Genomic DNA, 12,273 nt, shown 5'->3' on the forward strand with positions numbered 1-12,273 from the left:
TGACGTCATCCTCGTGACGCTGTGTGCAGACTCGCTGAAGGGCAAGAGGGTGCTGGTGACGGGAGCGTCGACAGGTATCGGGGAGCAGATCGCCTACCTGTACGCCAGGTTCGGGGCCAGCGTCGTTGTCACGGCGCGCCGCCAGCAACAGCTACAACAGGTACACGTCATCATCGACATGCTATTACAACAAACATCATCAGTTACCTGCTGGTTACAACCAGTAAATATCATTATTGGCATGCTGGTGACAGTAGGTAAGAATCATCAATGGCATGTTGGTCACAGTAGGTGAACATTTGTAACAGACAAGCTGGTTACAAGCGATAAACAAAACGGTGAGCTGGTTACAGAAGATAAACATTGTGAACGGCGAGCTAATTACAAAAGGTAAATGTTATGAACAACTTACTCCATTTTCCTTTTAACCCTTGGAGCACCAGTATGTCCCATAGTTTTAAACTACCACACACATGATTGAAGCCACTTAGAGTGGTGAGATGTACATGTATATAAATACTACGAGTATTATGCAGAACAGCGCTTTCAAGTAAACATTTTTGGAATCATTACTTTATTTTCACACTAAATACGCCATCACTAAAATTACTAGCGTGCAATTTTACAGTTCTGAAAGGGTTAATTATGAGTATGATCATGTCCTATAGCAATGCTGTCATTCTAACAGTTTAATAGCTTACACGTGAGTATCATTTGAATTCACGTTCTCTTATTGTGGACTTCTATTGCAAAATTTCTGGGAGCTACATTGGAGGAATCTTTTAAGATGTCTTGCAGATGTCATCTAGTCTTGTTTGTTTATACGAAGGCTTAGGTCGTGAACCACGTGGGTTAAACTTATCCAGATATATCATAACATTGAAAGTGGATGAAGGCCAAGTCGTGCTGTCGGTTCCTAGGTGGTTGCTCGCTGCAGGGAGCTGGGGGACCCGACAGCGATCTTCGGTTATGTTGTTGCAGACATGGCCAACCTGTCCTCTACTGAACACGTCATTCAGGTGTGTGACCAGGCTGAAAGGCTTTTTCTGTGTATAAGTATTGTGCTTACTGCGTCCTGTAATGACTCGAGGTCTGTACAGACTTTAATACTAACGGGATTTCGTGAACCTATCGGATGGACTTACAGGTATTGAAAATAGAGATGAAATCATTTCACTATTCTCCTCGTGCTGTAGAAATTATTGTAATATTTGGTCTCATTTTTGCCCCGTTTGTACATCATCGTCCTTATCACGCATCACTACTGTCTAGTGGGTGTCAGCGTCTCCTAGCAACCTATGTAGATATGTCGACAATCCTAGTCACAAAGTGGCACTGAAATCTTACGTTGCTTATCTACCTGTGAAGACTGACATGCATGTGACTGCTGGCAATCAGATTCTGCAGACCTGCACAAAGCTTCGTACATTTTATTGACATAGGAAAACATTCCTTGCTCTACAAGATGAGTCGCCTGACTGTAGTTAAACTTTCTGTCTTCTACCGTCGGTTATACTTTGCGTCTGATACCTATTTAAATTCAACTGCCCCGCTCCCACCCACCAGGATGCTGTTCAGCAGCTAGGCGGCCTGGACATCCTGGTGCTGAATCACATCATACCTCATAACCTGGGACCATGGACGAGCTCTGCACAGAATCTGACGCTACTACAGCGACTACTGGTCGTCAACCTGCAGTCTTACGTGCATCTGACGTCACACGCCCTGCCACACCTGACGGAATCCAACGGCAGCATCATCGTCATGTCGTCTTTAGCAGGTGGAGCTCTCTCTGCAGCTGTAGACAGCTTCCCTCCGTCAGTGAATGTATCGTGGGGTGAAGTGTAGAGGGAATGATAATAACAGAAAGCATCAGTGTCCAGTGCAGGCCTCTTCCAAAACTGTTTGCTTGTCCTCATCTCTAGCGGCTGTCAGTAGTTTTTCGTAATGTATAATTTTAATTTATCTCTAGTGGGTGTTAATGTGTATTAAATTACCGTTTAATTGTCATTCCTGTCGGTATGTAACTGTCAGCTGTCTGTGTTATTTATCCTACGTACGTACGAGCAAGTTTTTTCCAGTTCATACTTTAGTATCTTGCTGTGACTGATGCTGACAAATCTGTTAAAAGTTTATTTGTACTTGAAAAGGTCTGGAACTATTCTCAGAATAATGCGCTGACAGGTTAGTATTATTATGACTGATGTTTGCAGGAAAAGTTGGCATTCCTTTTGTCGCCGCCTACTCGTCCACCAAGTTCGCTCTCAACGGTTTTTTCGCGTCACTACGCAACGAGTTAATCATCTCGGACACTCCTGTCTCCATCACCTTATGTACTATTGGACTTGTTGGTGAGTAGTTTTCACTGTCTGCGCATCTTGTTGTTTACTACCGGACGTGTTTTCGTTCACTGTCTGCCGAGGCCAGCTACATGTCACCAGGCATGTTGATCCCTTCAATTCACTCATCCTCCTTGCTTCTTTCATCTTAACGGCCGTCTTCATCTGACTCCTTTTTTTTTTCTTAACTTCACTTGTTGTCCCAGGGTGCGATGAGAATCACTTAGTCTTTGGATTTTATCATCGAAATGTGGAGTCCAGTAAGTTAGAGATGGCATATCACTGAAGCGGTCACTAACTGTTCTTCTTTTGGCGGATAATACAAAGTGGGTTGTTGTTTTGGAAAGAGGTGGAGTCAATAGAAGTTGTGTCGTCCGGTTGGAGGGAAAATGAGTTGTTTGCGTTGCCCGTTTCCTGTGAAAGAATCATTTTGGATGAAAGTGCTAGAGGATCGTTTATTCTTGCTGTTATGGAGCTTTCTGAAGTATTTTTTGGAGTTGCTACGTGAGTGCACACTGATGACAAGTAGCTGGCCGTGTGATTTGTGTGAGGAAGAGTATAAATTCTGGACATTCTTACTGTTATGCGTCGTAATGAATGGACGGAGGGAGGAGGAGAGGAGTCACTCACCTTCTATTGGCTGCGGCAGACGATCCACAGGTATTCCGTGTAATCGAATTAGTTTTACTACGTGGTTGAACAGAGGTACCAGGTGCAATCCATTTGAACAGAGGGGAGTGGAGCTGGGCAGACTGAACAGAGAAGATTTGGGCGTGAAGTTATGTGGTTGATAGGAATATTTAAGGTTTTTGTTTTTAAATATTTGTGTTAGTTAAAATGTGGTCCAGGAGCTAGTTGCACAACTCATTTATAATTGTCAACACTTTTAGGCCTTAGATTTATTTAGATAATCAGTTTTACACTACATTGTACAGTTTTTAAAATGTCAAAAACATTGTGCTCCAGGTCTTGTAACATCGCGTGACTAATTTGAAGCTTCGCTCAGTTTTGGTGCGGCCCCCATAGCAAGTTTATTTTCAGACTTTTAACGAGTGTAGGTATCGCTGTCATCCATAGCAAATTACAGATGTGTCGTTTGGTTTGCAGGTACAGAGAACGCGCTGCATTACTTGAAGGAGTTCGGCAGCAGGGTCTCTGACACCATGAGGTCCGCCAGTCCAGCCGACGTGGCGCTGGCGGTCATTAAGGGAGGAGCACAACGAACGAGGGAAGTTTCTACCCTTACCTGTCCGCGCGAGCCCTTTGCCTCATGAGGGACTGGACGCCGGAACTAATCGACCTCATCTCGCGAACCGTCAGCACCCCACATCATGTCAGCGAGTAGCACTCACTTCGTCTCGGAGATGGTGGTGATGGTTAAGGGGAGGGAAATGATATCAAGAACACAGAATACCAGTGGCAAATAAATGGAAGGCAAGTCAGTTCACATCAGATTGTAGCACACTGCAAGACAATATGCCAGTAGGAGTTATGACAGCAGTCTGATACATGACAGTATGCCAACAGCAGTTGGCGCCAGGTAACCGTGGGAAATAATACACCCGAGAGAGATTACAGGGTACGCTTCCACGTACATCACGCGGGTGATAAAGAAGGAAATTGCTCAGATGTACAGAAGGTGTGTGGGACATTTTCGTTTTGAGAATAAGCAAAGTGAACATGTGACTGACAAGGAGTGATACAAGTCTAGCAGACATGTTAAGAATTGGGAGGTCAGAGATATTCTTTGCTGAACAAAATATTACTCTTTTTATGCTTGTCACTTTTTTAACTTTGTGCAGTTTCGACAGACCTAAAATAAGAGAAAGCTTTTGTTTGAATGTAAAATCAGGTCTACGTGCTTGAAAGATTGAGTTGTGGCCAATCGGTGAGTTGAGCGACATTTCGTAATGTCTCTAACGCCATGCTAGTCGGTTGACAATGAAGCCCAGACCAGTGATGACACTGCTAACGGAGGAAGGAAATGGGTGGAATGTATAAAGTCTGCAGAGATAATGGAACTTTTTTCGTTTTTATTTATTTATATTTTTGCGCCATTAGTCATTTTTAGACCAGTCCAGTGATGTTTATTGTGTGGCACCTCCTTGAAAGGCCAGGCATGATGCAGCCATAAAGTTGCTGACGGCATAAAGTGACAATATTCGACAACCGCGACACATGCAACAAACTCCCGTTGCTATGGAGATATGACAAAACGTTTCATGGATAATCACTTCCCCAGTCTAACTACCGCCTTCATTCAGTATCATACTCCTGCAACCGCAACTGAAGGAACGCAACCTGCTAACAATAATTACCGTTTCAAAAAAAAAAAAAAATATCAAGGACAGTTATAAAATATACATGGTGTGTAGAGTGTCTACCTCACAAGAGAGTGATGCTGTCACTAACGAGCACCAGGAGACAACCTGCACAGGTGTCGGGATGTCTGGCGCTGGTCGTCGTCCGAGGTGCTGACGCCGGCAACTCGGCGATGAAGCAACTGCTCAACCTCAACCTCTACAGACGCCAGCCCTGACCTGCCGGATCTGTACTCGTCAGGTGTGAGTTGTAGTATTTATTTGTGTATGTGTGTGTGTGTTGTGGAAAGAGTTTGTGTAAAGAAGTCTGTTAAACGACAGTTTAACCTGCTCGCTGACAGGTACTGTTGTTCTACCGCCATGTGAACTATGTGCAGTACACAAAGTGTAATCGTCAAACATGTTTCAATGTTGTCTACGACACAAATACCTCTGTTGAATTCATATAACTTTTTTGACATTGCGGTGTGAGTATCAAGCATAACAAACGCATTTTAATCTGACGGCACCTCCAGTCTGGGACTGTGTTGTAGCTGGGTGGGTTAACAAGTGTCAATCGGTGCAAAGTTCGTGTAAATGGTTGTCATGTATAGAATGGGAGACGAGTGTAACGAGGTCCTTTTGATAATTATATCACGTACAGAATGCAAGTGCAAGAACTCTCACAAAACTTAGTGGCCAGAGGAAGCAGCAGTATTCATCCAAGTGGTTGGACTTGATACTTGTTCAAATCCTTTCGTTATTTTGTATAGATTTATCTTCAAATGTGTTGTTAGTGAATTCCAGTATTAAAATAATAATTGCTGTCTGATAAAATTCAGGGAAATCTTAAAATAATGTCTTTCATTGTTGTTCCTACATTATTTTAACGAAATAAAACTATTATAGCCATTGCTTTTTTTTCACGCAGTTTATTGGCATGTAGCTGGAATGTGTGGTTTATGGAGAAAACTAGGGATCAGTTTCTTCATCCAAATCTCTCTCTTTCTCTCTCGCATAAGTGCGCACGCACACACACACACAAAGTGCCATGGAGGTGATGGACGTGTGAAAGTCTTGGACATTTATGGAGAGACTGACATGGGGGCTCGCTAGGTGAACTAATGAGAAATGACAGTGGGACATGATAGTGAGTAGGCTCATCATTTAACACACAGTAACTGCTCATAGCCTGCTGCACGCAGCCCATTCCCAGAAATCATCCAGCAGCTTGTGTTCCCTGACTCGACCAGACTCAGTGACATCAGAGATTACTCCAGCAACAGAAAGAGACCTACGGATGTCGCGAGGAAAACTGTTACGAGCAGCCATTGTAGTCCGTGCTGTGCACCTCATTAGACGCCATGGACACCCACTCGCTGTTGTAGAAGCGGCTGCTGGTGTAGTCGTCTACTCTGCTGGAGGGAGCCAGCTCTGTCTTCTTGTCTCGTCTGTGGATGTGCGGCGAGGGTTGGCTTCTCCCACACATGTGATGCTTGGTGCGCAGTTTGCCTCTGTTGTGGATTGTTCTTCAATGCATGTGCTGCGTCAGTAAAATCCCCAGTAATTTTTAATGACTATGATGACTTACAAGGTGAGGAGATGGAAGTGTGGAAAGGTAAACTTATTTCATGGATCAAGACATATTCTGAACATTGAAACAAAGAGCACATCACGAAAACCATACAAGGTTTATCATAGCTTTATTTATGATTATCTGAATACATTTTTAAACTAACTAAAATAAACTTAACTATTTGTCACAACCCTTTGCTTTCAGGAATGTATTGAAAATTTAATCTATATAAATAGCATGAAGGTATATGCATTTAAATTATCACAATTATTTTGGAACACTTGTTGTCCACATTCTACACAAAACCAGTAACCCTGACAATCAGATAAAATTGATGCAATAATATATATGGTTTTCACATGTGCAGGTTTATAAATCATTAAAAATCAATTAAAAAAAATGATGATTGATAACTGGGTCTCAGACACTATTCCACAAAATGTTCTCAGTAGTGAGGTGTGACTTCCATTCTCAACACTGCTAAAAAAAAATTAATGAAAAAAAAAAAGGGGTAAGAAATGGCTCTAAGCCTTGTGGAGGACAGAGCAGAAGGAAAACCATACCTTAATGAAGTTTAGAAGGCATAGGATGTCACTACATAATCAGAACATCCTCAGTTGAAATATGTGTGAACATTATAAGAAAAGAAGAAACAAAAACACAGCAGCAAGTAGAAAAAAACAAGAATCTGGTTAACATGCTTCCATGAACTGGCATACATGAAAATTGGCAATGATATGTTGTTAGAGAAATTCTAGTATCTCTGGCAAGTGTGAATTGACTTGAAATCTTCAAAAGGTTTTCGTACAAAACATCAGAAGGATTAATAGAGTAAAGGAAGGAATGACTAATTAATAACATCTGACTTCCCATCTAGTTTTTTGATGCAAAAGTAGCAGATGCATGAGGAAAGAAATGCAAAGCCAGTTACATTTGAGTTCCTTGAAAGGGGCAAGTTTTTGATATATTGGGCCTAAGCTTAAGCCAAATAAGCTAGAAGGTATGATGATTTAACATCACTGCCTGGTATGGTCACCTCCTCATCAAAGACAAGGCAAGGCTGGCAAGAGTCATCCACCAGGCAAATAAAATTATTGGTAAATCACAGCTGCCACTTTCTGACTTGTACCTTCATGCAGTCAGAAAGATAGCATATAACATCATTTCGGACCTAACGCACCCTCTCCATCCCAACTTCCAGCTGTTGCCCTCAGGCAGGCGCTATAAAGTGCCATGTGTACGGAAAGCTGCCTACCAGAAGTCCTTCATGCCAGCAGCCATCACCATCCTAAATAAAGGCACAAGGACTCAGGAGGAATCAAATACAGTCTGAAGAAAAGAGGGTGCTGACATCCATTATCAGCCATCACCTTGTTGAATATGTGCTCCCTTCCGAACAAGCAAGACGAACTCTCTGCGCTCAATCTAAATAATTAATGAAATGCAGTGATTTCTGTTACAGGCCAAAAGATGACATAGATGACAATTTGTGATGTTGTTTGCCTACAGGTGATGAACAGATAGTAGTATCAGTTGACAAAGTACCAGAAGGATGAAGAAAATGCAGTTCAGACACATATCGTTGCAGTCTGCAATGCCAACGCATTTTTTTTAATACATACAAGGAATATAAAGTATTGAAATTTCATTGACCATTTGACGGAGATCCAAACTACCATGATAATGTATCTTTACTCCTAACTGTGTGTGTTAAATGTCTGTATGAGTATGTATGCCTGCCCTTGTGAGCAAAAGAAAAATTTCTGTCTTGGGTCTCCTTAACAGACAATAAAGTCTGATTTGATTTGATTTGATGTAAACATTATTTTGCACAACTGACAACAATGTTCTGCTGCAAACTACAATTGTTTATAAACTGCTTGCATTTTATCCTGCACTTCTCTTAGGAAATTCAACATATTTTAACATATTTTAAATGAAAAATGATCACATAAAAACAAGAATATATCAAGGGGAAAAACAATCCCCACTAAAGTGCCTCTCCAAAAAGCCTCATGAACAGTTGAAAAGGTGTAAAGACTTTCAAGGAAAATTATTGCAGATTATTTTCTCACCAACATTGCTAACACTGGTCAACAGAACAAAATATGGAATGTACAGATGCATTGCATATAACGTATTTCCTAAAGTTTTAAAAAGCAAATCAGCACGCATTTATAAAAAAAAGAACTGGCTCGTTTGTCCATCTGATGGCATCATCAAGTTCAAGACAACGTAATTGAATGTTTTTTTACACTTGCACTATATTTGACTTTTCTGAACAGGTCATCATGGAAATTGCAATCTCGATGTTTTCTTCAATAATCTGGCGATGGAGTCATCACAGATTGCACGAAGTCAGTAATCTTCACCTGACCACTTGTTGGTATGCCTGATTCACGGAATAAGGTATCCACTGCAAACCATTAACAATGAAAATGAAGGAGGAGCTTGCTTTAAAGTGAGATACAGTTACAGTTAATATAACAAAACTGTTATGAAGGCATTTGACCCTCTCCCTCCCTCTCTCTAAAATACACACACATGTATGTTTACAGATATGCCAAGCCTCCACTCTTTCTTGTATAAGCAGGGTAATAGGGACAAATCATCGAAGGTGAAATTAAAACAACCTAACAAATTTCTACAATTTCTACATAAAATATCTGTCAACATACTCCTGCAAAAAATTAATGCGATCTTAATTCATAATGACGGTTGCTTTTGTACCCAAACCATGGAAACGATGATCACCTTTGATCTAATAGATGACAGAAGATGTGTGTAAAAAATGGTTGCCTGAATGCAAATTTTATTAAATATGTGGTAAGAATATCAGAAACATAAATAGATTTACAGCAATATATAAATTTTGCCTGAAAGACTTTCTCTAGTCGTGACTGTTGGATTTCACCGACACTCTGTTCTGTGTCGACTTTTAGCAGAAGAACCAATTGAGCAGTTATCTTTTGAACTACATTTATGGGCACTTCATGCCACATACTTTCAACAAATATCGAAAACAAAAAACAAAAAAGCAACAAACAAACCAAAAAACCCCACAACAGTATGGACATTAATTTTATGACACATGGCCCGTTTTAGGTGTTGAACTTTTGTCAATCTCAGTTATGAATTTTGCAAAAATCAGTTTTCGGTGTAATTTTGGGAACCATTTAAAAATTTGATGACTTGCCGAAGTTTATCACCTACAGCTAATAGCTGGAGTGCTTAATGAGCTAAATATGAGAGTATCACTATATATAATGATTCAACCATATTTTTCCAGCCACACTCTGTATTCAGAAATAGTGCCAATGTTAATTTTTAGCAAGTTTCCATTGTATTATATTTCATATAAATGTACAAACATTGTCAACATAACAGACATTAATAACCTTTCTTATAACGTTTGAGATTTGAAACAATAAAAGCAGAAACATTATACAATCATACTGTAATATTGTTTTTAAGACCCTTTTTCCAATGTCACAGAGAGAGTGACTACATAGGCGACTGTTTAATATTAATATATAATTTGCTCTTTATTACATTGAAAAGACTGGTGGGCTGTTTGTAGGCTGCTTTATTTCCTATTTAAAAGTATAAGTATGGGAAGTGAAACCAAAATCAAGGCTGCAGCTCCCGTAGACTTAGCACTGATGGGCCTCAGTTTGGGATACCTAATCAGAACTAAAATGTTTTCCAAAACAAGCAGTATGAAAAATTGTCCATCTACTTACCTTCATTCCGACTGAGATGCTCCCCAGTATTAGTCAGAATGTGTCGGATGTCAGCTGCATTAACATATCCAGTGTGATTACGATCCTGGGCCATCAGAGCATCAAGAAGCTCCTTCTGGCAGTTCTCAACACGTGAATGAGAGTGCATGATGTCAAGAAAGATAGCAAAGTCTATCCTTCCATCACCTTTAAAGAAGCATCAAGATTCATTCAGATTTTATTTGTCATTTTCTTAGCTAGGTGTGGCACAATACTTTGGGTTTACCCATATGCACCAGTCATCCTCTCTTCACAAAATAAAGAATATGTACTCAACAGTATTTTCATCTGTTTCCTCGCTAAATAATACTATATGCACATGCATACACTGCACATAATATGTATCCATACTCATGCATGCACACGCACACACATACAACTCACTAGTGGCATATTTTGCATAGTAGCTGGCTATTTCTTCCCTTGTTGGACTGTATCCAAGTGACCGCATTATGATGGAAAGATCACCTTCTCGTGTAATATAATCCAGGCGTGCGTGAAAGTTAAAGCATTCCTTAAACTCTGAAAATGTTTATAAACACAAAATTATTAGAACAATTATGATTGTATACCCACATTTTAAAATAATTATTATAATTATTATTTTTTCAAACAGATACAGGAAGAAATCTCCATCACATAGATTCACAAATCACATGCATTAACTTACAGTGTTACAACTTTTTGCTCTTAAAAAAAATCTTGCTTTCTCGTGACGTTGCTATGTCACCGAGACACCTGACTTATTCACCGTCGGTATATCTTGCTCCTACCTCGTAAAATGTAATCAAGCAATCAACTAATTATATAACAAATAATATTTAATTCCTGTTAGTGTAAGGACTTAAAAACAGACTTTCATTTTTCACTGCTCTTCATGGAATATTCATTCAGAGAGAGAGAGATGGACGATTAGGAAGTTGGGCGTGGCTAGAAATAGCAAGTCAGCTTTATTCCTACCTTCAATTTTGGCCTCACTAAAGAACCGCGCCTGTAAATATAAAAATGCAATATCAATAATGATTTGGCAAGCTTTGCGCAAAATAGAATGAAAATAATGTTTTAGAAAAACAGAACATTAAACAACCTACCATGCTTATAGCCGGGAGTTGCCGTTCCTGATATAGAAAAGTTTGTCGGAGAAAGTACGAATGTTAACAAAAACAAAACTTCCAAAATTATTAACGTGTAATGAAATCATCGGTCTGAATAAAACGAAAAAAAAAATGACTGAGCGTTTTATATCGAGTTTTGAATGGAGAATAATCTTATTCTTAAAAATAAATGCGTCAACAAATGGGGGAGACAATCCAGTCAGCTTAGTATACGAAGAGAATTATGTTTATAATTTTGTTTTATTGTTTGTTCACACCGCGTGTCAGTTTTAGCTATATATTTATAATAAGACTATTTACTCATTGACCAAAAGAATGCTGGTTTTATTGTACGGCTGTACCAGATGTCGTTTGTATATTTATAGATTCAATCAAAATTTTATTTTCGAGTTAAGTTAGTTCTTGTTAAACCTCGGAAAGCACAGGGTGGCAGAGCACTCTATGAACTATACTTTTTTAAAAGTATATTAAAATAAGTTGCTTTAAAAAGTAAGCAAGAAAATAAAAAAATTAAGTCTGAAATTAACTTCTGTATACATACGTACGTTGAGAGTGTTGTGTCATACAGTGGAACCTCGGTTAGCGAACGCCTCGGATAGCGAATATTTCGGATAACGAACAAAAATTTTGTTAAAAGTTTGTCTCGGATAGCGAACAAAATTTCGGATAACGAACAGCCACGTGAACCACACGTGACCGACCAGCATGTCATCATTCGCCAACAAATGAATTGAAAAAGGAAATGATTTCAAAGTATGAAGGTGGCATGCGTCTGTTGGATATGTGATGTCTATTACCGAAGAGTTTTACAAAAAAAAAAAAAAAAAAAAGGCAGGAGCAGACACTGGACAAGTTTTTTCCTTTAACCTCAAAGCTACAGAAAAGGGAAGTCAGCCCCGATTTTATAATGTCCCGTGTGCTCATGGAGGGGAATCAAAGCAATGATTCCACCCATTCCTCCCCACACCTCCATCCACCCACGCCGTCAAAACGGCAAGTTTTCTGATGTTTAAATGCTTTCGTTAATGTTTTTATGTTTATTTAACTCCACTTATATTGTATTATAACTGTTCTCATTAAAACAAATACCTATATAGCCTGTAACTTTCAAATATTAGCGAGTCAACAGGGGCTGGGAACGAATTAAATCTATTTCCCTTG

General features: G+C 39.6%; 2 protein-coding genes across 6 annotated transcripts in view; one reads left to right on the plus strand and one right to left on the minus strand.

The window, feature by feature from the left end:
* The window catches only part of LOC112558142 (hydroxysteroid 11-beta-dehydrogenase 1-like protein), a 31,655-nt gene extending 26,957 nt beyond the window's left edge, over positions 1 to 4,698 (plus strand). For all 5 annotated transcript variants that reach the window (XM_025228391.1, XM_025228387.1, XM_025228390.1 and 2 more), the window contains exons 3-7: positions 30 to 160; positions 921 to 1,019; positions 1,567 to 1,780; positions 2,214 to 2,351; positions 3,447 to 4,698. In XM_025228391.1, the coding sequence (XP_025084176.1) occupies positions 30 to 160; positions 921 to 1,019; positions 1,567 to 1,780; positions 2,214 to 2,351; positions 3,447 to 3,613 (749 nt within the window). In that variant the 3' untranslated portion in view covers positions 3,614 to 4,698. The remainder of the gene's footprint in view (positions 1 to 29; positions 161 to 920; positions 1,020 to 1,566; positions 1,781 to 2,213; positions 2,352 to 3,446) is intronic.
* A 3,364-nt stretch (positions 4,699 to 8,062) lies between these two features.
* Positions 8,063 to 11,210, minus strand: LOC112558145 (calmodulin-like protein 4). The gene is made up of 5 exons (XM_025228398.1): positions 11,089 to 11,210; positions 10,958 to 10,988; positions 10,382 to 10,519; positions 9,959 to 10,144; positions 8,063 to 8,631 (listed from the first exon to the last, which is right to left on the minus strand). The coding sequence occupies exons 1-5, from the start codon at positions 11,089 to 11,091 to the stop codon at positions 8,534 to 8,536; spliced, it is 456 nt and encodes a 151-aa protein (XP_025084183.1). The 5' UTR covers positions 11,092 to 11,210; the 3' UTR covers positions 8,063 to 8,533.
* Between the last annotated feature and the right edge of the window lie 1,063 nt (positions 11,211 to 12,273).

This window comes from Pomacea canaliculata, linkage group LG2 (genome assembly GCF_003073045.1).
Source record: "Pomacea canaliculata isolate SZHN2017 linkage group LG2, ASM307304v1, whole genome shotgun sequence".
NCBI classification, from domain to species: Eukaryota; Metazoa; Mollusca; class Gastropoda; order Architaenioglossa; family Ampullariidae; genus Pomacea; species Pomacea canaliculata.